Genomic DNA, 25,928 nt, shown 5'->3' on the forward strand with positions numbered 1-25,928 from the left:
TTTTTTTTTGGGTTTTCCACATGTATCAAGGAGATTTTCTTAACAATATTTCTTTTCAGCAAACACATATTAGTTTGCCTACATGTGTGTGAGTAACTCTCATTAATGTTGCTCCTAGTTAGTTTTGTTTAAGCTCCCGTTAACCATAGGTTCTTAGTCTGTGTCACTATGACACAGACTATCATATCACTGAAGTAAGTAACTTGAAGACAGCTCATAACTGTTCCTTTTTTTTTCTTGGAGAAATTCACATTCAGAACTTTATTTTCTTGTCTTTAGAGAACAATCTAGGTTTGTCTTTTTAAAAAGTTTTCTTTTTCACTCATTTCACAGTCGTAAAATAGTCATTTTGCTTTTTCAGTCTGATACGTCTACCTTGCAAATGCCTTTTTTGAATTTTTCTTCCTCTGTGGATTTTCTTTTCTGTATTTCCCTTCTCTGCAATATACTATACTAGCAAATCTCTCTATTGCATTAATTGCCCTTTCAGACAATTAGTTAGTGGATCCAAGAGAGTTTTTAATGACCTGTCATTAAAAGGTTGCGTGTTAAGATGTCAAACCTGTCAAATATTCCATATGGCAATCTGGTGTGTACCATCAAGGCAGGTGAAAGTGATGTAGAACTCTTTCAAAAGTGATATTGCGAGGGGTTCACTGTAAGTATATGTGAGCATCTGAAATATATTCCTTTTCTTGACTTCTATGGCACATCTACTGTGAAATGTATTTGGAAAACAGGAGCATCTGTAGATAGAAGATCAGATATACTGGCATGTATTCATCATGATACGTATGATGGGGAAAGATTGCTTTTACTTTGGTTCAGTGTAGGTTGGAAGAATATAGGTTTTCTTTTGGAAGAGCTAATAGCATGTAGATTTGGTGTATTATTTAGTTTTCAAAAAATGTAACTGTAGTATATAGTTTTGTTGAGGGAAGAGAAGAAAAAAGTTTGCTTATTAGTCTTGGTGATGTAACTTTAATAGGAAGCAGTCACTCAAGAGAGGAGATTATTGAAGGTAAAACTGATGCTGTTACTTTAAACACAACACCCAATCTGGCAGTAGCAAGTGTTACTCTTTTATAAAAAGCTTGTTTTTTAAATTTCTTTGAACATAATTCAATTACAAATTTAAGGCAGTGAAACAGATCTTGTTCCCATTTAAACTGGTATAAGTCCAACTAATTTCAGTAAATTGGCTTCTCCTTGGCTAAGGTCAGTAAAATGAAATTACTGTGAATTTAGAGTGGAATAACTCAGGGCAAAATTTGTCACAGTAGCGCCACGTCATAAAACAAACTTGCCAATCTTATATTATTTGCTCATTTCTCAGGAGGACACTGCAGTTTAAGATTTTTTTTTAACTCTGTCTTATATGCAACAGAACAACTGATGTTAATAGGCCTTAATGAACATAAACTCAGCACTGGTGGTAAAAGCAAACAGGATTTACAAGTATATAAGGGGCATATTACTGTAGTTTGTAGACTACAAAGCAGTTGTAGATGGCTTCTGAGGGAATGGAGTTTTTATGTAGTCTTCTTTCCTCAGTCTTTTATGTAGCTGTTACATTAGCTGTTATGTGGCTGTTATATGTGAAGGTTGCGTGTTAAACTGAGGAGAAAAATGTCAAAAAAATCATAGCTTAGACTAGTTCTTCTTTTTGGAGAAAGTGTTAATTTCATTTAATAATCAGCTGAAGGTGAACTTTATGAGTATTAATTTTGAAAGCTTTTTTTTTTTTTTTTTGGGGGGGGGGGGGGGGGGGGGAAGCTGAATTTTWTYTGCATGGTTGCAGAGCCAGTAATTATATTCTCTTCCACAGTTCTTACACCTCAGCTTTTATCTGTTCTGGCCAAGACAAAGTTGTTGAGGAGTTCAGCAGTCAAAGCCAGGAAGAGGGGTTCAGAATTCTGTGCATTTTACTCTTCTCCAACAGTCACTGAGGAGAATTGTTCTTGTCCTTTGTTGGGGTTCTTTCCTGTACGAACTAGATCTGAAACTGCTTTTCTCCTTTGAACAAGCATATAATTTCCATTAATGGTAATGAGACAGATGAACATCTGCGGACAGAGGAGTTCCATAAGTATTCTTTACACACCCTGATGACCTGCATACTGAATTAAGACTGTCTCACTAAATTTGCCTCTAGAATTTAATATAGAGTGTTCTAAGGCAGCAAAAGTATTAGTTTCCTGCTTTCTGAAAAAAAAAGTAATTGAAAAAGTCATTATGGTAGAAAATAATATAATGTAGTGATATAACTAAGGATGATATAGGAGTGTTTGTCATGGATATCTGTGAAAAAATGATTTTAAAAGTAAGAATTGTTTTGTGGATCTTGAAACTGAAAAGAGAAATGATCTGAAAGTGTGTAGGTATTGAGAACTGATGAATTCCTTAACAGGATTTTCCAGACCATTTGACATATTTATACTACTGTCTATTTTTGCCAATTGTGTGGCCTTAGCTGTTTACATCCCATTCCCAGAAGATGATTCTAATTCAACTAATCATAATTTGGTAAGTGCGTCTTTTTTTTTAATTCTCTGTATATATTTGCTATTGATGATCAAGTTATGAGCTGCTAGTATTTGAAAGCATAAAGAGGAATGGGTAATAATTTTAATAAAAGCTTATATAGTGATTTGAGAAGATATGTGTTTAGAAGAAGCCATTGCTTTGCCTTTTCACTTTTCATATATACTTCCTTGTGTCATGTGTTTATCAAGATTAAACAATTATGGTCAAAAAATTGCTGGCAAAAGGCAGAATAATCCAGGTCAGTGTGAAGAATAAGTTATGCAGCTGTCTAGCCTCTAGCCAACCAACAGTCCTCCTTTTTTTTTTTTTTTTTTTTCCCTCTCCTCTCTCTTTCTCTCTCTTTTCTCCAGAGAAATTCAGGGCACAAATCTCCATAGCTGTCAGTCTATGACAAGATCCGCTAATAACTAATTTCATAAAGCATTATATGAAAAGGGTAAAACAGTTATTTGTGTCAGAGGCTAATCATGTTGAAAGAAATGTTTTTAGCATTAGATTTCTTAGGCCAAAGTCTCATATTCTGACCTAATTTTACAAGCTGTTAGCATTTAGAAGTGCGCATCTTTTTCTGTATATGTTTTTCTCTTCTTTTTAAACTAGTGTGGCCAGATGATTCTAAGCAGAAATAAATGTTTTTTTTTTTTTAGTAAGAGATTCTTATTCAGTTTCAGTAGAAAGTGTCTTGAAAGCCTCTAAATATACATTTATAAGTATTATACCTTTATAAAGTTTATAACTTATCCTTTTAAATTCTCTCACTGGTTTGAATCCGCATCTTGTTTAAAATGAATAAAATTTTGATTTATTCGGCTTGTGAGAAGAACAGAATTTATCTTTGCAGTGTACTTATTGATACTGAGACTAAGTAAAAGGAGGGTAATATGTGTAGACATCTTGTGTGTCTAATCTGGTAGTTTTGGAGAGTGGTAGTTGGCTCTTCTTGTTGCTGAAACTCCTTTTGAATAATGCTCAGAGTTTTGTTATTGGTCTGAAAAACAGAATCAAAAATAAACATCATATCACTTAAGGGTTAAATCTTATAAAGAAAGTTTGATAGGGTTTTAGTGCCCTACTTGTAGACGTGCTTATATTCCATTAGCCTTCTGCCATCCAGGCTGGTCTTAATAGAGGACAATTGTTAAAACCAATTAAAAAGCTGAGGGAAATGAGATGGCTGCCTCTCTTTCCGTCAACCCCGCAGCCTTTTCTTTAGCCATTCTTCTCTGGCCACAGGCATCCATTGACCTGATGTGGATTGCAGCACTGCTATCATTTAGTGCTTTGTGGGCTGTAGAGAGAGGAGTGCAGGAATATTCTGTCTCTTGTGCCCTCCCTTCCTCGTTATGTAGGAACCACAAAAGCTTTTCTGGTATGCAGAATAGGTGTTCCTCTTTGGTGGTCTGTTAGAAGGCAGTTTCTGTATGATGATGCTTGAGACTTGTAAGGGAAATCTAAGATGCAAGTTCTGAATGTCTTTGCCTATAGCTTAGTGAAACACAGTCCAAATATCACTTAGCTGCTGGCTGAGCTGTCAGGGAGCCCTGCTTTTCCTCTCCCCTGAGTGTTTCAATGATGAGAACATATTGCCAGTTTGTATAATCAACAGTGAGTTATACACTGCGGTGGTCGTATTAGTAAGGTAAGTTTTATGATAAATTAACAAAAAATATAATGGACATTTTAAGAAACAGATATATCTATTTTAAATTAAAATCAAATCTTTGCGTATTAATGTACTTYTGAAAATAGGCCGTATCTCGGGTATCTGTTGATCCTGGCTCTGAGTCAGTTTTGGYGTAGCATATCTTAGATGTCTGTGAGAAGGCTCTGCACCATTGTTGTTGGAACAGTAGACTGTTTTCAGAAAAATGACAATACAGATAAATTGTAAGACTTGGGTGTCTTATGCTTTGTGTAAAACTTYCTGTTTTCTATGTTGATCTCTCTTTTTGCTGAATTGTGAGGTGTGACTATTGAGAATTTTGTGGTGTGGCCAGCAGTGCAATCTGAGATATTTTTGATAACTTTTAAGGAAACAAGGTAAGATTGCTTYATATCATTCTAGATTCAGCAGACTAGAGTCAGCTCTCGCTGGTTTGGTAGGATAGCAGTCTCTTGCTTTGATGTATGCAGCTGTACTCTTTGAAAATCTTCTAGCCAAGAACTAGCCAGTTCTTTCTGGCTAGTGAAAAAAAGAGAACAGACACTTTGTGATAGGATAGCAACTGGTGGTCCTGGTTCTTCTGCCAGTACATAATGAAACTGTTGTTGTTCTAAGGAAGCTATTTCTGCCCTATAACAGGAGAACTGGACTGTATGTTTTGAGATTAATATTGACTTTAATGTATACTCAACTATCCAAGTAGTTTTTCCTCAGCCTTTCAGATGTTTCAGGTGATCTAAACTTTCCTGTGCTTGATTCAGCTTTACTTCTGGCAGTGTCTCCTGTCCAAGCTTGATAAAAAGCAGTTACTGGCAGGGTAGGTTTCCTGTATATATCTTCTTTCTGTTTCTGTCTTTTCTATCTTTTTTTTTTTTTTTTTGTTCCCATCTGTGTTATATTATTTCTTTTCATGTCTTTTGTCGTCTTTAACTTCCCACTCCTTTCTTTCTTTTCTTGTTATTTTTTGGCTCTGCCCTCTGCCTTCCCTCTGTGTTTACTCCTCCGTTTGTCCTCTTCTGCAGCATGCTTTACTCCATCTCACTCTCCCACCTCAATTTCTTTTTCTCTATTATCCTGTTGTACTATGGTGTGTTCTGTCTTTTATGTGCTTCTCTGACTAGTGCTGGACTTCTTTGCAATGTATAAGCAGACTGGCACAAGACTTGCCATGAGCAATACTCCTTTGGTTATTCTTTTTTAAAAAAAGTAAATCAGCAGTAAGAAGCCATCTCTGCTGATTCCCTGAAAAATGGACTATTGAAGTTTGACTTGTGTGTACTTTGTGTGCATTGCATCTCCTGTAGCCAGACTACAAAGGCTGTCATTGGTGAGGCTCCACTTGAGGAGAGGTTGAAAGCCTGTGTGGTTTTAGGGACTTGGATGAATTACAGTGAACTGGCAAATGCGGAGTCATYTTCATAAAGAGCTTGACCTCAATAATGATTCTGTGAACCAGCTACCAGGGTTTTTCAGCCTTGTTTCTGAGTTATCAGTGGGGCATTTGCCTCAAGAGTGGGTTCTGCATTAGGAAATGTGCTTATAGAGCCAGTGACAAGGTGGTGTACGCATTGCCTGCTGTGCAATGACCTGGCTGCCTTCTGTTCTTATGACCTCTTTTCCCAACCAATTGCGGCTGGGAGAGCCATAGTGAAGAATACAGCCACAGAAMGGTCCTGTTTGTATTCTTTGCTTGTTTTCAGTAAGTTTATGTGGATCTTTCAGTGGCCTTTAACAATAGCAAAGCCCACTCTCCAGGGCTGTCCCAGGACTGTTAATTTTGTCTGCAATCTAGGGCATGGCAGGAGAGGGCTCTGAGAAGATCAAGTTGAACTTGTGACCTGGAAGTGTCAGGCTTCCTATCCTTATCTCATTAGCAGTCCCATGACTCATTCAGTCTGAAAGGCCAGATGACTAACTAAAACACCTGCTGAAAAGGTTTGTTTTCTACCTTGCACCTAGTTATTGAAGTCCTCTATGTAGAGCCTTAGTTAAATTGATGCATACTGTTATTAACTGTAACAGCATTTGCTAAATGAGTCTAAGTCACTTGTTGAACGTGTTCTGTGTTTTAGAAAATGTATGAGTGTATCTTTGCTGTGTTTACTTCTTGAGTTTAGGGATCTTGGATGTTTGACCCCTCACTTGGAATGTGCTTCAGTCTAAATAATACTTATCATGGTTCAGATATTTTTCCATCTTCTGGTTCTTAGTTAGCGCTCTCTCCTGGTGTCTGTAATAGGTGCTCCCTCACCCAAKGGAGCTTTGAGGGAAGTTGGAAGATAATTTGCACTCTACTGAAAATATTTCATTTTACATATGGAAAAACATGATGGAGACATGAGTATTCTGTTTCATATATTTAGCCAACTGCTTAACTGCTCTTTGTAATCGTAATACATTAATTCTTTGACTGGGGAAATGTACATAATTTTAATCTGGAGGGGAAAAAAACTCTTAAAATATGGTATCTAATTGCACTTGATGTACAACAGCAATTTTGTGTTGTCTATTGATTCAGATTAGTAAAATGTATTTATATCTCTGTGTATGACTAGTCAGAAGGGCCTGAGAGAATGTCAGTAGTTTAGCTGAGAAAAATCAAGTGATAGGAGCGGTCCTTTCTCGTGCAGCCTTGAAAATGAGCAGGCTTTGAATTCTCTCATGAGACTTTTTGTCTATGTGCATATGTAAATTTCTTGAGGGATAGTTTTTATCATTTTTGGTTTCTATTTTTTTCATATATAGATTACCCTGTCATCTATTTTCTCATTAAAAAACATGAAGCAACTGTTTAACTCTTGAAGTAGCCTGACTTTTTTTTTTTCCTAAAAATTAACAGTAAGGTGGTTTGATGGTTATGAGCTGCGACAGTATGCATCAGCAAGTAACCTTTGCACAGCTGCAAGAATTCCTTCATAGATGACATTTCTGCAAGGAGATTATTAAAAAATATTATAATGCTATACTCAATCCTATCTCCATATTCCATTTTTTATATTCCTACAGGGCCAAAGTTTCCAGTAATATGTATTAGCTAATTATTATGCATAGCTTTTATTTCATGAGTGCAGATCATGGTTTTTAGAAGCTTGCAGCATCAGATAAACCTACTTTTTCTTTCCTGATGTAATGCACRCTTCTGCAGAGTAAAAGAAAATTGTTGGTAGCATTTTATATCTACTTTGTACTGCATCCAGTTTTTAGGCACACTGTGTCTGCTCTGCACTGTGCTAGTAGCATAAAACAGCTGGTTCTCAATTTTTATCGATGAAAAGAATTGCTATATATCAACTCTACCTCTGGAGCTGAATGAAAATTTTATTTCTTTTTTTTTTTTTTTTGCCTTTGAAAAGGGACATTTCTGGAAGAAATATATGACCAAAATGGCTGACAATTTTCAGCTGGTCAGAGGGTCAGTTGTGTTCGTAGATGGCTGGGAATAACATGGACTAGTCCTGAAGTTCATCTGAATTATAGCCTAGACCACATCTGCTCCTAGGGAATGAAACCTTATTTTGATTAGGTTTAATTAGGATTTAGTTTCTTGAGCAGAGATAAAAATGGCAGTCCTGAGAGCAACGGATTGAAGAGAAGCTCCCTGATTTAGCTGGGCACGTTTGGGTAATGGCACTGCAAAAATACTCTTCTTGGCTCAGTTCGTGTGTGTGCCCTCGCCCTCTCCCTCTCCCTCCTGTCCAGAGCAGAAGACCCCACACAAAGAGGTACTTAATCATTTTCATTTAGAAGGAAATGTTTTTCCTTGTTCAAGTTGCAAGCTTGTTCCTATGAGGAATTCCTACTAAGGTCTTGTTTCGTCTTAAAAAGATTTGCTGTTGGTGCTTTACTGGCAAACTGCCTAGGGAGATACAGCAGATACCACAAAAAGAGTTCTCTTTCTATTTAGTCTAAAATCAGTTTCCCCCAAAAGTGTATACTATTTTTTGTTTATTTTTGCTATTTTGAGTTATAGGTTATTTGTTTTTTATTTTTACCTCTTTTTACTTTGCCAATTGATAAAACTATGACACAAATATTTTAAAGTATAGGCCTGTCCAAATGCTCTTGTTAGTTATATTATCAGTTGAATGGTTGGTGGGAAAGTAGTTTGATGCTGACATTCAGATTGTTGTCATTCAAGTTAAAAAGTGAACATTCAAGATGAGTGGGAGAACTCTGTACTTTTCATACAAACTCTTGTAATAGTGAGAGTACAAGYTGAGGCTTAAATGCTATGAAATATACGAACAATCCTAGTTTATAAAACCAGTTTACTGAATAAAGGTAAACAATGTGAATTACAGTTTTACTGAAATATTAATGTATGAAAATTTGAGAAAATATAAATATGCAGATATTATTTCTTGAGAACGGTCCCGATGCTTGAAAAAGGGTTTGCTCACAAATTCAAAAATAAAATGGAAAATTCGTATGCATGGTCATTTATCTGTTCTATAACAGAATTGGATTGCCAAAAAGATTAGTAGAATTTGCTGTATGAAACCTGTTTGAAACATCGGGTTGTTCTGAGTAGGCTTATCTTTTTATAACTTGTTTCTTTCATGAAGTGTATTATGCAGTGGAAACTGGTTTTTGATTTCTGTCTGTATGTGAAAGTCCTGTGTCTTGAAATCTTGGAGTGGGTATCCATGACTTTTGAAGATGTTGATCAAGGGCTTGTTCACTTAATTCATTTGAGTRGAAACAAAACAGTTCTGTGTTTTTTGAAAAGGCAGTTCCTGGTTACTTCAAAGGGCTCATTATGCGGCTGCTGACATCTAAAATGTTTTCTGATCTGGTAAGGTTTAATGACAAACTGTTTTTGAGGATGCTTTGTTGAATGTGTGACTTGGTTCACTACTCATTTTGCAATAATTCAAATTTGTTTATCCTAATACCATGCTGCAGAATTTCTCTCTCATGCTGGGTCATCTGGAAGGACAGGTACCTGAAGAAAGGTTAAACATCAATGTAAAGATAGTGGGAGAGTGTTAATTAGGATAGTCTAACTTTTAGATATTAGTCCTTCTTGTTTTTTCCATGATATTTTGACATACAAACTTTATTCAATGATTTATAACTAAAATATCCTCCCTTAGTCCCAACTCCTATAAAATTCACTTGGTAGCAGTAATAATTAGTAGCATAGTTRTTGTTGTTTCTGTTTTCTACTTCAGTGATGAAAAAAAAATCCATTCTGAACAATTCCTTCATTAAATAGTCCTATTATAATATTGCAAATTCTTCTCAAATCCTGATTTTTTTTTCAGTATTTCAAATCAAAATTTTAATCAAGACATGCTTTAGCTCAATTTAGTTATGAGAAGAACTTTTTTAGTAAAAAAATCAATACAGCTGGCCACCATATGTTATTTTTCTAGTCAGTGTTGGTAAGTAGTATTCAAGATACTCCTGTAGATTGATAGCAATATAAAAATGCGAAATGGTAAGTGGATTGAGCAAACTGATTTGTCTGATTTTTTTTTTTAATTTAATTTTTAATATTAAAGATATTCTGCTAATGCGACAAGGCTGGGAATGTATGGCTAAATTTTGGGCAGTCTGATTCCACTGTTGCCCTGAAATAGCTGTTTTCACGACAGTCACTTTTCATTTAGATGAAGAACTACATTAAAGTTGGAAAACTTCTAGAAGTTTTAGAATGTGGACATTGTCAAAGATCAGAATCCTTAAATTTGGTAGTACAGTAAATCACACGATAAATGGTTGTTACTAGGGTTCATGAACACAGCAGAAAGGCTTACACCAGTGCAAAAGCCCAGAATTGAATCTTTCCAGAAGTATGTTTTTATTGAATGTTTTTGAAGAAACTAACATTTGGTATGTTTTAGTTTGGGATAGTAGTTAAACCCAAAGATTAATTTGACCAATTGCTTCCTAGCTATAACTTCCTGACTAAAAGAAAAAGTGGCATATCATATTTTATCTGACTTAACAGCTTAAATATATCATAGTGAACTGTCATATTTAGTTTCAGTAGAGTTTTGCAGAAGAAACAATGACACAAAGCAGCATATAGGGTCAGTTCCTTTTGTAGGGCATAAAGGCAGGAAAGATCTTCTAAATGTAACAACATAAACATAAGGAATCTGTATTAATAAGCTTCAGTAGTTTATTAATTGTATTTTTCTGGCTCAGTTGCCGAAAGGATTGGCTCACAGAGGCTGGAGTCGCTCTCCAGTGCTGCTGCAGCCTCCAGGAAGATGGCATCTTCTGCCACTYGGCTAATCAGAAAAATACAGTCTTTCCACGGAACTGAAGAGCAAATACCCCAAAGCTGTATTATGTTTACTGGACATCTTGTTAGTGCTGTTTTCACTGTGATGGATTTATATGGTAGTATTACATATTTTTGAAACACACGCAGATGATGGGTGGTGTAAAATCAGTTATTTTATGTTTAATTATATATTATTTTGATCTTATAATSATTCTAAATTCTGGTAGATTTTATTTCTCGTTAAATCATTTCTTGCTATAGCAAAGTCAGAGAGAAAAGAACCCACCAAATTACATAGATTTTGCGTTAAAAGTAGGCAACTCTTGAACTATCTTGACACTAACAACTTTAAAAAAAGAAATTTAATAATAAAAATACAATATTTAACTGAACTGTAGCTCAAAGGTGTAATGTTCTGTGATGCTCCCTGCAGTTTGTGTGACTGCTGGAGCCAAGAAGAATATTTTCAGTTGTTAAACCCTGTATCTGGCRTGTCGTGCAGTGCAGCTCGCTGTCTCCCTTAGAAGAGCATTAGAAGAGCATCAGCTATCACAGCTCTTGAGGCTTGGTCCAGAATAGGAAGTTCCTCTGCGTTCTACTACCAAACTGAATGGTGCTTAACAATTTTCTCTAATGCCTTGGGATGTGATTGATGTTGGATATTTTAGGTAGCTTCTGGACAGTCTGTTTACTTTTGTCATCTCGTCTAGAAGATGCACTCAAGTTCTATGCTACCTGATCCTTAAAATTCATTAAAAAAAAAGAATGCTGAATAGTGATCATAATATTACACAGCTTTGTCTTATAATGAAAAAATATTAAATCAAACTGATATTCTCCAAAACCACTTTTACCAGGGGCTATCCATATTGTTTCCCTGTCCAGTGACTCAGTCCTGCATTTGCATTTCAAGGCTGTCTTGGCGTGAGCCCATGTTAAGACTAGACACGTCTATTACCTGTGTGCTTACACAAGGAGTAGGCCTTGCCACAAACCCCGAAGCTTTGTGTGTTTGACATTCCCAGAGGTAACGTGGGGTGAGCAGAGGTGGCTGAGCATGCCCAGGCCCAGTCTGTCAGCACGTGTCTTCAGACGTGTGACAATTTTAAAGACTGTCTCCTGTAGCAAAAGACTGTCAGCTGCCTCTCACATCTATGTTTTCCCTAAGGACTGTATGGCTCTAAATGACAGTGTTAATCAATATGGATGTAAAATACATAGGTCACAAACTGTGAGGTAGCTAAGGTCATTATCTTAAGAATTTCTTATTAGAAATGAGCCCCCCTCCCCTCACCAGCCATTGCATTCACAGGTYGTGTATATGTGTATCTTTGTGCTCTGTAATTTCTGTAGTGCCTCATTTCAACCAAATGCAGGAGGAAAAAAAAGATGTAGAAGTTATTTTTGCATGTTTTTGAGAATAGACAGAGGAGAGAAATGTTATCTTATTCTATCTTTTCCTCCAAAGAAGACAATATCAGGAGCCTGTGTGTCATGCCAAAGCTAATCAGTGTCAGTCTTTGCAGTGCCAGTCTGCAGGGATGAGGCTTCATTAGTTTCTATGTTCATAGAACTGCTTGTCTCCTCTTAACAGAAACATTGAATTATGCTGATTAAGGAAATAAATTTTTTTGTACCTTTGCAGAAAGGATATGAGAAGGTAGGTAGGATGCTAGCTAAGAAATTGAGGAATGAACCTTTAACTRTCTACTTTGCCCCCAGTTTTGGGATCTTGGACAGGCTTTTTATCTTTTGTTATTTTAGTTTCCCATATATAAGTTAGTTTTCTGCTCTAAAAGGACATTAAAAGAATAAGAATTTGGAAACTGAAATGTTCAGATATGAACATAAGTATGGTAAAGGAATCTGAGTTTTTTCGAAACATGGTTTCTGGTGTTTTCTTTAATGGGAAATGATTTGGCTGACTTTCTGGTGAACACCAAAAATCAGCATTAATTTTGTTGTCAGAGGCTGTATTTCAAGGTTGAGAACGTAACATGTTTTGGCAGCAAATTTTGGTGAAGAAAAAAATGATCGGTAGTGGCGCAATATAGGAACAGAAGGAACAGCCACTGTTCCCATAGTGATACAGCAAAAGCAGTGACATTTAGGTAAACAGCAGTGGGAAAGGAAATTTGGGGGAGTTAATGTTAGATGTCTCAGAAGATACATCAAGCTTCCATACGGTGTATTGTGTATCTGAAAATGTTAGTGTGGATCTTGTGCTGCCTGGGTTAACAGCACAGGCCCCCTTGGTATTTGTGGGGTGTGCAGCGGCTTCCCCGAGCAGATGACGCGTCCGTGAACCGGCCCAGGCAACGGCCCTGTCGGCAGCAACCGCACGTAGCGAAAGGAGCCTGATGTTCAGAGCACTCACAAATATGCTCATGTGAACTGTCCAGCTGGTTGGGAATGGTACCACAGAAGGCCTTTTCAGCATGACCACATGACACACAGATGACAGTGGTATTTTTAGAAACCCTTGCAGCAATGCTACTATTGATCCAAACATTATATACATATTAGCTCCAAATAATTGTTTTAAATAGCTGTATGAACACTCAGACCCAGGACCGTAGTATATACCTTTCCTCAACAAAAAAAGAGGAGTGAGGCATTGCATAGTTATGTGTGCATCTCTGCCTGTCTGCTGCTTGGGGCAGATTCTGGGATCATGCAAGGACTTCTGCCTGGGGACCAAACAAATAATTATGTGGCTAAAACTCTCATTCTTATAATAGTAATTGTTTTGAGGTAAAGGAGCAGTATGAACAAAAGTAAGGCATTAAATACAGAATAGGAAATGAATTTGAAACAAAAGATGTAAGAATTTTTTTTTTTAAACATGGGAACTTTTGGGAAAGTTAGCTAATCAATTAAGCATGGTTTAGATAAACTGTCTCCTGAAGCAATGCAGAGTAAGTGAAATAACACTGAATACTGGAATTAGTGTTCACAGAGGGACTTAATGTGGGTGTTTAATCCCCATTGTCTATATTATTAATGAGACTGTTTCAGCAGGTGTCAAAGAATAGCAACAACTGGAAAGGCTAGCTTGAAACAATAACTGCACAAAGACAGTGTTTTTAATGTTAGGCAAACTTGCTTAAATGAATAGTTGGAATGATCATGATCCAGTCTTTGAACTAAAGTATAAATATGTTACATTATTTTTGTTTCTGTCTTGATTGTACTTTGTTCAGTTCCATTGCGAATAGGGTTAAGTTGTATAGCTGATTTTAAGGCCTTGACACTCATGGGTGTTCAGTGAAGGGCTACATAGCCTGGATCATAGGCACGATAGATTTGTGTTCTGTCTTGCCTTGAAACAAATGTATCTTAGTTATGAGAGCAGATCATGAAGCTTTTCTATAAATGTGTGAGCAGTGCTATTGCTGAATGTGGGAGAAAAAGGAAGTCTAAAACCAAACCATGATGTTTAAAGGAGAGAAGCTATTAAAAATGTAAGTGAAAATAGCCATTTTATAGCATATTTGTAAAATTTTATATTAGATTTTTCATCTTTTTCTAGTTTTGTATTTTGAAGTTTTGCTTGATGTTTATTTTCTATCCTGTAATTACACAATAATCACAAAATAAAACCCTAGCAAACAAAGCTGGAGCAGATTAGGCCAGGTATTTATATTCCTTGCCACATACCTGCTTACTTATTTCACTTTTCCATCTTGAGGAAGGATTGTAAATGCTACTGCAGCCTTGGATCTGCTGTGACACCCACTCACCAGTGTATCATGAGGAGAAAGCTGCGAGTGGGCCTCCAAGCTGATGTTTCCACTGTAATAATGCTTTTTTTTTTTTTTTTTTTTTTTCCTCCTTGGTAAGTAATGGGAGCTCATCTGTTAGGCTGTGAGTTAACCCTCTTAAGGTGGATATGGATTAGTGAGGAACCTCGTTAGATATCACAAAATTTAGAGGCCTTGAATGTCTCACTGTAATCAGTCTACATATTGATACTCTCCTTAATTAGAGTGCTGTGCTGATATTTCTCTTGATTGCCTTATTAGAGACATCAGTGATGCCCAGGAAGCTGAAGCATGTTGGTTCAGGGGCCGATTCGTAGATTCCYCTTTGTCCTGAGGAGGAATTTCCTCTGTTAACGAGCAGCATGCCAGGTACCGCAACCCAGCGCTCGCTCCAACTCCGCATGGAAGAGCAGCTGTTTCTATATAAGACCCTTTTTTAGCATGTGGAGAATAGGCGTTTTGAAGAAAAATCTTAGGATATAAGAACTTAAGTTTTCCTTTCCTTTCCATCCTCCTCTTAAGCTTGGGAGGAGTAATCACGAGTAAAAAGTGGTGAGTTTACTGTGCTCAGACAATGGRGGGACATTTCAGGAGAGAGCCTACAAAGCTGTGAATTCTAGCAAGGAATTGAAACATTACAAACTCTTTCTCAGTCTTACTTTTATGCCAATCGTGAATATTATATTCACTTTTTTTAGYTGGTAGTGGAATTGCTTTTCAAAAAAATGAAAAGGTTGTAATTAATTAAATGCTATAGTACTTAAAAAAAAAATAAAAAAGAAAATTGAAAAGGTTGTAGAGTCCCAAGAGATCGTACTTTTTCAAGTCAAGCCTAAGATGTGGACATGGTAAATTGAACTTGGCTTTCTATAATTCAACTGCTGACCATTTTTCAAATCAGGAGAAGAACTTTATAGTCCGTCATTTTGCAGCACTACGGATGTTGTGAGTACTTTGTTTCATCTGGTTAACTCTTCCCTTCCATCTTCAATATACATGCACTTCAGCTTCTAAGCAGGGTTAGATAAAGGGATTTGGTCTGGATCTGGACTCGGAGGGTTCTTGTCCTTCCTTTGAAGTCCCAGACTGACTTATCTCTGGCACTGCTGCATAAGATCCAGTTCTGCTTAGTATTCCTCCCTTCYGTGCACTCCCTGTAGAAGCACCAAGAGAAGCACTCTCAGTGCTTCTGACACCCTTCCCAGGCCTCAGAAAACGCATGCACTGCCTGTCTTGTGTAAAGTAAACCCAAGTGCACTTCCCTTATTGAGATTTGGGCATCTCAGTAAGCTGAATTGAATACTCTGCTTCTGAATTTTTAAAATATTGTTATTGACAAAGCACAGCAAGTAACATAATTCTAGACTACTAAAGTTTCCTTTCCAGTAAGTCAGTTCTGTGCTATTCTGTACAGTGTACAGTATGATGGAGTATTGCAATATGCTGCAAAATAGTTAAAGATCAAGAAATAACTCCTGTCACGTAATAGTAGTAGCTACCTCCAGGGGCCTGAGCTGCTTGCTGAGCATGCCTCACTGCTACCCTCTAGCAAAGTGGGTGCAATCACCTTCAAATTAAGCATTTCCATTGATTTCTAGTGACAAGTTATGACAAAAAGAGAAATGTAGCTGAGAAGATGCATGAAAATCAATCCATAAAGAGTTTACTACAGAGTTTACTGTATCAAAAGCAACAACTCAATTTTCTTTTGGAGATGAAATGTGCGATRGAGTGCAGGAGCAGTAAGGTCCTCCTGGAAAGCTTGGGGAGAGAAGTTTGGGCTGCACATCTCTGCAAATGGGTACAATCCTCGTGGAATCTCACAGAAGGCAGCTGTGAGAGGTGCTCCAGCTCTCACTGTTTAGTTTTATATGTAGTGACTGAAAGGTTATTACCCTTAGCTACCCAACAATTGTATATAGTAGTATTTTAAACAGGCAGAGTTAAGTCTATCTGATGTCAGTTTTCAGATTTATGTGTATTTGTGCTTATTAGATTGCTTGGCAGTGTGTGATAGTTAATGTAAATGTTACATAGTTAATGTAAATGTATACTAACATAGTAATTACTGGTGGTGGCTCCTCTGCAACATGTTTTAGCTTTTTTTGATTTGCCAAACTCTACAGATTTTTCAGTGGTAATCTGGAGCTGTGTATAGAGAATACGTAGCTTCTCTGTTTTGGTTAGTTATCATTAATTGATCCTTTACATAGAGGCTATAGACTCCCATAGGTCTGTGGCTACAAGCTGAGGAATCTGTAGCTGCTGCTGTGGGCAGATAAATAATTACTGCTTTAATGCAAAATGTTAAAGGCTGTGCTCTCCAAAAGGCTGAGGATTTCAGGCGCCTTTCAAGCCTATAGACAAGTATATGCTACAYTGAAGTTGCAGGAAAGAAATGGGGAAAAATCTAAGTAGATGTAATTTTGATCAGTTTGCACAATGGAATCTGTTAGTAACTATGTATGCTTAAAAAATAAATGAGAAGTCATTCTCTAATTTGCAGACTGGCCAGATGTTACACTCATAGTTGAACTCTACCAAAACAATTGGACTTTATTATAGAGTTTTACTAGTACAGTTGTTCTTTGCATAATAGTAGTGTAATTTCAATCATTTCAATACTATGTTCAAAATACGTTGAAAGGAGGGAGTGGTTTCCTTGACTTCACTAATAAGTAGATGCTGCAATATATGCCACTAATAAACATGATGATATTTCCTTGAGGACGTGATACAGTATATATTTGAAACATGCTACACTTGAATCATGAAAAAAATCAAATGTTTTGGTTCATAGTTGCTAGCCATTTTTTTAGTATATGTGATAACGCACAGAAAAATGCACACTACACAGTTTGCCTGGTCCTTCATTGCTTGGAATAATTGTAAGGAGAATYGAAGATATGCTTAGAAATGGTTTGTTTAGAGAGCTACATCTGGTGTGTATTCTGCTGTCCTAATTGTGCACAGTGACTGGAGACCTTTTCAGCTTGGACGGACATGGGCCTTCCAAAGGGCAGGATCAAGCGCTCCGTTTGCTTTTATTTTAAAATACTCTGCATACATCAGTTTAAAATGGAGTGTTGTGTTTTGTCTGAGCTATTGATTTCTAGTCTGCATATATTGTTTTTGTGGAAATTTGAAAAGTATTTATGCTTCTGAAGAGATTCAGAAAGTTATTTTTAGCAACTATCTTAATATTATAATTAATAAGTCAAGTAAAGTGTTTTTTCTCTGTATGTGCCCCTCAAATGAAGTTGGTCATGGTGGTAGCAACACTGTTTTAGCACCGTTTTCCTTAGTGTCAGAACATGGTTGTTGCTACAGAATTATTTCTTGGTAGTGATATTTGGAAGAAGAGCATATTCATGGCGCAATCCCATTTGGATTCCCTGAGAACGGGCTCTCGGAGGCAGTTCTAAATAGTGTGTGATATCAGGGTGATGCTGACCTAGTATTTTTCAAGTCAATATCTAGGTTACTGGAGTATTCTGCTGTTATTTAAAAGCTTAATATTGAAACTAGTCAAAATATTTTCTCTGTCAGACACTGAATCTAACAGCAGGTAGAGACCTGATTATTTTTTTCTTCCAAATTTTAAAATAGAGTAGCTTCTTGCATACCACAACTTTCCGTCCATCCAGAGTTTCTGYGTACGGCAATATTTCTTGTGTAATAGAAGGTGAAGCTAGAAAAGTTCATTTTGGTTATAGAAGTAGCCATGTTTGTATCTTATTTGGTTCTTCTATACTATAAATAGAAAATTTGTGTGTAGTTTAATGAAACATTTAGGACTGTTAACTCTTCCTCTTATCAGATATCACACTATTAAATATTTTGAAGGTATCACTTCACTGTAAAACTTGAGTAATTTTATTGGTGAGAGTAAAGCAAGTAGGTCCTAAACAAATTTTTGTAATGACTTTTGCGTACTGAGATTACCTTCAGATATACAAATCAAGTTTCTACACCTTGTTGCTAATGATATTGCTCTTGTGTATGCATCTATATGTGTGTATAATACACGTATGCATATGTAACAATGGTTCAGAACACTGTTCCTGACTGTAATATAAGTCATGCTTACAGGATTTCTCACRGAAGTATTTTATAGATTTATGAAATATCATTATAGTTTCCTTACTGAAACATATTCTGTGTCATGCTAACATAAATTGTTCATAATAGCTTCATACAGCTGTCCAGTAGCGATAAAGTAAGATATAGAATATTGAAGCTTTCATCCCTGAATCAAAATGTATGGTGGATGCAATTTAACAAGTAATTCATTCTCTATTTTCTTTTTCCAAGTCTAATTTTATCTTTAGTACTGATTACAGTGTATTCTTCCTTGGTTAAAGAACTGTTTTCTGTTACCTGATTATCCAGTTGAGACATACTTGCAATAAGCTAATAACATATTCTGTTTTTTAGAAGACACTGAAAGAAGCTTCCAGTTGAAGTGGGAGGGAAAACACAGTTGGACTGAAATTGGTTAACAGTAGAATGTTAAAAGAAACTGAAGTGTTCTGTTGTTTTCAGCCCCCTTATACTATCTTCATTAACAGATGAATGGTAAATTAGTTAATCAAGTAGTCAGTGTGCAAGTACATAAGGGGAAAATAAGAAATTGGAGTTAAACAGTAGAAAACAGATTTTAGTTATAATTACTTTGTGCCAAACTGTTGGTTTCTATTTTATTTAGGAAAATAACCTCCCTCTTTGCTCCTAAAAGATCAGAATCCCATAGCGTGCCTGAATAACAGCATTTCAACCTTAATTTAAGAACCTGTTGCAGTTTTTCCCCAGTCCTGTAACTGAGGTCATGGCAATGTCTTGTCTTCAGTCTTTACCRGTTAACCTGAGCAAAGCATGTCTGAGGCTAAGATCTACAGAACTTTCCAAATGAATCATTGAAAGGCACTTTTCAGATGCGCTTTTGTGACTCTGAGGCAAAATTTGCTACTAGGGACACTGTTCTGGAAGCTGGAATGCTTCTGAGAAGCAACCTTCATTATTGGGTCCTCCTTCTGACCTTCAGGCCAAATGTTATGTGTCTTCAAGACTGCAGTGGTCTTGATGGATGAAAGTGTAGCCAAGACATGGAAAGATGAGTTGCCCTGTTAGTTAATCCATATTATTCCCTTTGGACTTCTCTTTCCACAGCCTTTCAAGCTGTTGATATCATTCTTTAGCTATCCTGACTTTGTTTAAGCTAGGCAGTAAGAAGGAATATTTATTGATTCTCAAATTCTTCTGTTAGGCAGATTCTCTTTATGATCTTAATGGGGTAGCTTGCTAAATGGAGAAGATGAATAATAAGCAGGGGATAGATGATTCTAGAGAACTCTTCTCATCTGTAAAATTGATTACTTCAAAGCCTTTCAAAAAGTAAATATTAAAAATATGTTCTCTTCGGCAATTTGAGTATGAGCTTCTTATATATTCACTCCCCACCAATAACAAAACCATGCATGTCCTTTTCTCTGCCATCTTTTTTCCTCAGTTTGGAATTTCATCATTGACACAGTCTTTGTTTGCTTGCTCTTCTTATTTATTTTATCTTTTGTGAGAATAGCCAGGATTTTGCTTTTCTCTTTCCTCCCCACCATTTCTTGCCATAATCTTGACTATTAAAAATATATTTCTAATTAGCTGGGAGATACTTCTATGAACTTWAAAACAAAAATCTTTTGAGCAGCTCCTGCTTTAGTGAAAAATGTTATCTATGTTACAGGAATTCATTTTTCTGTTGAGATGTTTTTGAACCAGGAATCGTAGGTTTTATGCCTTCGTAAAGGAAGCTCTTTGGCTTTAAGTAGTACAGATGACTAAATAAGGAGCCAAGTAAGAGCAAAGCTCTCAAGCAGCCACATAGCTTGTGTAAGGCCAGCAGAACCGGTGAGGAATCTGATTATTTATCTTATCTAAGCCTTGTGTCTTTCTAAATCTGCCTCTTTTAGGAGGTGAGACTGGGAACCCCTCAGCTAATTTACTCTTTTTGGTGTACCCCCATTGCTGGCATTTAGACCCTTCTTGCTCTGCACTGGCATGCCATAGTTGGGAAGAAAGCTTGCACGCAGAATGCCCACAGAATCCAGTGGCCCTTGCAGCACCCAGTGTTTGAATCTGTTCAGGAAAGATGTCCAATGTCCAGGGCACGTGAGACCATCTGTTCATTGTTCAATCTTCTACACTAGCTAAATCCTGGGCATATAATGGGAAAAGGGATTCCTGGCTATGCATCTGTTRTGCCTTGCACACTTACCTGCTAAGCTCATGATATAGAGATAAGGCAAAGGGGCTCAGGCACCAAGTAGTACTTAAGGAAAATATGGGTGTTGCCCTGCTATGTTGGTACTGACCATATGAAATGATTATTTCATTCCTGGAAACAATGAACAATTTTAATAAAGCTATGTGCACTGTGCAGCAGAATGCTATATGATCTCTCTCATGTCCACTACAAGTTATAAAGTTACTAGAAAAAAAGGAAAATGCATTATGGAACCCGTGAATCTTTTCTAGTCTTTATAAACTAGTGTATTTTATAGTAGTTCTGTCTTTTTAACCCATATTTTTGTATTTTCTGTTTTCCTCCAAAATATAAATCAGAGGGGAAGGTGTTACCATAATTTTTATGTAGCACAACTTCCTATTTTTGAAAAATAAAAGACCTGTTTTGTGTTGAAGGTTGACTGTAAAAGTTGTCTGATTGATTAGAAGAACCTTTTCATATAGTTTGTTAGTTAGCTGTAACTTTAATTTTTATCTTGAGATAGCTGCCATAGGAATGCATCAGGTTGCTTTCATTGCTGATAAATACTTCAAAAATCATTAAAGAAAGAGCTCTTTCATGCTGAGAAAAAATCCTGCCTTGTTGTCTATCCTTTCATCAGAATGTAGAAGATTTTGTGTGTCTCATTAGCATTAATCTTATCTGTTATTAGTCTACTAAGTACTTCTGGAAGGATGATCCAGCAGTTTTTCTGGTATTTTACTCAGCAATGATGAAGTCGTCTTATCCCACATCAGCATCTTGTAAACATGTTGCACGGTGAACTTACAACTCAACTCCTTATATTAATCCGGTTTTGGTTGAAGTGGTGGTGGAAGAATATAAACACCTCAGTGGATGCTTTGCATGGAATTAGTTTCAAGGTCATATCCATTACAAAATGTAGTGAATATAAAAATAAATTACTTGAAATTATAGAAGCTTTTTCTTTGGACCAGAAAATTTTTTAGATTTAATTTCCTGTGACAATGCTTGGGTCCAGATTTCTGCATAGTTTCTGAATGAGTGTTCTATAGCTTGATGTCTGTTTTGCAGTGGTAAAACCTGCTAAATGTTAAATTATACCAAATCAAGATCCTTATGTTTAATTCGTGATTGTCTTCGGTAATTTTCTTCTAAAGTTACACCCTTTTGATAGTATCACATCTAATTGACTGTATCAATATGGATTTTTTTGCTTTATCTGTTGTTTTATAGCAAGCTATTCACCAAAAATGATACATTGAAACTATAATCTTCCAATTTTAAGGACTGATAACATATAGAAAAATAAGGCGGTAATAAGCTTGATTTAATACAAAGTTTAGCTTTTAGCAAAGGGAAGCTTATGACTGGAAGTCTACAAAGCAGTTATTTTCATATTTTAGTATTTATTCTAAAAWTGGTTGTATGATTGATTGAAGATCTGCACTAACTTTTGAGTATATTAAATAGGTGTGGTTAGTACCTAAATATGTAACAAAGCTGAATGTAGCAACCATTTATCTGACTTACCTGATGGAGTTTAAGGAGCGTATTTGTTTCAGTTACTGCTCACAGTGTAATTTAGATGATCATTATCTGGCTCAAGAAGATTTTAAACATTGATTAGATAATAGTAGCTTGAAGATGTATTTTGTTACGTACTTTTCTGAATTTCTTGTTATTATTTTAGACTCCTTTTAAAGGTTATTAAATGAACAAATAAGCAAATGTCATCCATGACGTTGGTTGTTGTTCTTTTATCTTGATTACTTGTTTATATACTTTTTTTGTCTTATTTCTCTGTTCTTTTTGCTTTTTCTACCGCTTCTGATTTTTTTTTGTGTGTTTTTGAACTGAGATTCTCATGGCTGTTGTGCTCTACCTTCCAGCTGAACTAAAGTTTCTCTGGTTCCTAACCTTAATGTTTCAATCAAATGTGTGAACTAAACAGTTTAAACAATAAGGCTCATTTTTTCCCCCAAACTAAGCAGTGATGAGCAGCTAAGAATAGACTGAGTGSGGTACTCCTTTCTGCTGTACGACTGAATCCAGAAGAGGATGTCTGCCCACAGTTTCACATCTAAATTTGACAAATAATCCATAACAACATGACCAGGTTTCCTCTCTGTGAGGTATGCAACCAGAATCCCCCTCCTTTTATGTAGATTGGGAGTGCAGGGGAGGTGGCAGAGGTGCCACTTTCTCTTACTGCAGAGCAGCAAGGAGGAAAGCAGGCAGAAGCCCCTGAGAAAGGGACTGGCGTGAGAGTCTCATGGACTGTTTGAGGTCTGTAGAGGTTATTCTTTCAACACATTTATGACAGTATCTGTGCGCTTAAAATATGTGGAAGGGTGCAATTTTCAGCATCAGAATTCAAAGAAAATATATTATGGGAATGGAAACTTCTGGGTTTTTTATTGCCATTTGTAGACCACTTCTGTTTTACAGATAAATGGTACTTGTATTAGCACATGACTTAAGACGTTAATTGTACTAGTTGAGGTAATTCAGAATTAATGTCTCTTTTTTTTTTAATGCCTCAGTGCATATGCGGTGTAGAAGGTTTAATATATACACGAGCATGCAACATTTGGTAATGAAACATTATTATCAATTTGTTAAGCACGCAGATGGTACTTTAATGCTATACAAGGCATGAAGTAACATGATGCCAAATTCTTCTGTAATGTAATGTAATACATGTAATGTAATGTAATACCAATGTTGACTTACATGCAGCAATTCTAGAATTATATCTGATTTTGGCTTTGGAAAAAACACATAAGTACTTTATCATGTGGAGAAAAAAATTATTATGCTGCTTTTTCAGGGTATAGATGTAAACAGATGATTCACTTAACTGCAAAAGAGTGGTACAGTTGTATTATCCTGTAGTAAGAAAGTATCTTGCCATGAATATATGCAATGGAGTGAATTCAAGTCTGCTTTTGGGAGTTTATTTTTCTTTATTTCTGCACCATTCAATATATTTGGTTTTCAGTTAGAAAAGTTTGTCTATTTTAATATAAGTATTTTCAAGTTAATCTAACAAAAGTCTGTGACAATCTACACACTCGCATTTTTACCGTGTAGGTATTATTCAAAGCATCTTCTGCCAGAATGTGAAGAAGGTAAATTTGTCATTTCTAACATAAAGAACAGCATGTTTTGCCAGTAATGTGTTAGAGCATCTGCTGTCTGTTGACATTAAGTCAGAGGTTTAGGTCAGTAATGGTCTTACAGTTTATTGTATACTTAATGAAGAGCAGGGTAAAGCTTTTTAGTTTCTAACACYGTGAGTCATGCTTGCCTGCATTATGGTGTATGAGTTTAACTATAAAAACAGTATTGTTTATAATTTTCTTTCATGTATTTGGGTGTTGATTTTACTATTTATTTTTGATCTGATTAAGAAGAATATAAATACAAAAAAGGTTGGACAAGGCACACAGTTTTGGCGAATTGAACTTGTTTGCTCCTCAGGATAATTTCCTGCTTTACGTAACACCTCTCCAGGAAGATGGCTCTTGGAAAGGATGGTCTGTGTTCAGCAGGGTTATATCACACCAAAGCTGACAGCTAGGAGCAGCTGAGGAGTAGTTCTGAGGCACTGAGTGCCATCAATCAGAGCTGTTAGACAGCAGGTAGGAAACAAAGGTGAGATGTGGTTTGTCAGAGTCCAGCCCCTCGTGTCGCCAGAGGGATCAGAGAAAGTAGGCAACTGTTGCTCTTGTGTTAGTGCTGCTGTGCTGGCCTAGCAAAGCTGCAGCCGTAGCAAATAGTACGGCAAAGGGGTACCCCCCAGGTAACTTTTTGTTGGTCCTTCTGGAGGAAAAATAGTTCTTGTATCATGGAACYGTTACTCAGGCATACACTACCAGAAATTAATATTTTATGCTTCTCTACCTAAAAGCATAAGGAATTGATTTTTTCTTTAATGTGTARTTGTTACTGGCGTCTGTTTTGTCTTTCCAATATAATGGATGTTTAAGTCGTTCAACAGAAAACTAAAAACATTCCTTCACTGCTCTGCTATTATTTCAGGAATGTATTTGGGAAGAAAATAGGTCAAAATCCTTAATTCTAATTGAAATACTAATTTATAATTACAGGAGGCACTCTGATCTTATATTACTGTGCAGTAATTACTTTCAGCTATTAGTTCTAAGTTGTAAAATGGCAGTAATGTTTCTTGTAGGAGTGGTTCTAGCGATCAAAGGTAGGCTTAAGAGAAGACAATCCTCTTTAGTCAGGTACTGAGTTTGGTGTCTTAACTGAACATCTTTCACTAGGAAGTAAAGAGGAGCCTGTCTGAAACATTATCAGATCTATGAGTTTGGGCCCTGCGAGCTGATGTGTACAGGCACACACACACTGACCTCGGGGCCCGTGTGCAGGAGAGCYGCTAATGCGGCTGCTGAACTAGAGCGAAGGCGGGAGAGCAGAGGCGGGTGACCACGTTACGAGCTTAGGCTCACGCCGGTCAGGCACGTGAGGAAAATGCTTGAAGTTGGAGCCTCAGTGTTACCAGGAATCTTTTGAGCAACCTGTGTCATTGGACCTTTATTGGTCACTCTTCCCATCACTCAGAGCTAGATAAACATTTATTTCATGTAAAACCTAGGTACCTCCATAGCATGGAAGTCTGACTTTAAGCACCTGCATTTGTATTTATATTATTGAAGTCTTTGACTAGAAATGCAAAGATGTTCTCCTTCATGCCTGCAGTGCTAAAGTTTATGTTGTATTGCATATGTAATTTGGGGGTATAGGAGCATCACCCTGTAAAAGTGACAAGATGACTTTAATTTTTTTTCTAATTGCCTAATTTCTGAATTTGCCAGTTTTCCACATATATTTGTATCTACAAACAAATACAGGTGAACTAAATTCTGTGAGTAAGGCCTAGGTAAGAACCAGAGATTGAGTTGTAACAATTTTGCAAATCTTCCAGTATCTACCTGGCATTCCCCATAAGCCCTGTGTGCTTCATCTGCATTGATCAAGCCTAAGGACAGCTGCTGAAGATCTCATTCCCTTTCTCAAATGGGATGGGAAAGAAACCCACCTTCAAAGAGGGTGGAGGGTAGCAGCTGTGAGTAATCATTCTTATGATGGTGACCAGCAGATCTTATTAATGCTCGCAGGGCCCAGGTGCTTCTTTTCTGGAGCAGGATAGGAGTAAGACACTAATGAAGATAAAAGGACATGGAGATTTCTGCCTGCACAAGGAGGGGAAAAAAAAAAAAAAAAAAAAGCACCCTCAGCTTTAGGCCCTCAAGAAGTTGTAATTTTTGTTCTATCTCCTGAATTAAAAGTAGTTCTGAAGAAGTGCCTTGGAAGAAGAATGAGGCTCGACTCCAGGTTATTTGGACTCAATTATGCTCTGAAATTTGTTAAAAGTAGGTGGAAAGTGTGTATGAATGGATATGATCTAAGCTTGTGTTACTG

At 36.6% G+C, this 25,928-nt stretch overlaps 1 protein-coding gene across 2 annotated transcripts in view; it reads left to right on the forward strand.

Moving 5' to 3' along the window:
- Positions 1-25,928, forward strand: part of CACNA1D (calcium voltage-gated channel subunit alpha1 D) — a 138,458-nt gene that overhangs the window by 2,511 nt on the left and 110,019 nt on the right. For both annotated transcript variants that reach the window (XM_026046066.1, XM_026046065.1), the window contains exon 3: positions 2,421-2,526. In XM_026046066.1, the coding sequence (XP_025901851.1) occupies positions 2,421-2,526 (106 nt within the window). The remainder of the gene's footprint in view (positions 1-2,420; positions 2,527-25,928) is intronic.

This window comes from Nothoprocta perdicaria, unplaced genomic scaffold, assembly GCF_003342845.1.
Source record: "Nothoprocta perdicaria isolate Ctin4 unplaced genomic scaffold, notPer1 scaffold_42, whole genome shotgun sequence".
Lineage (NCBI taxonomy): Eukaryota > Metazoa > Chordata > Aves > Tinamiformes > Tinamidae > Nothoprocta > Nothoprocta perdicaria.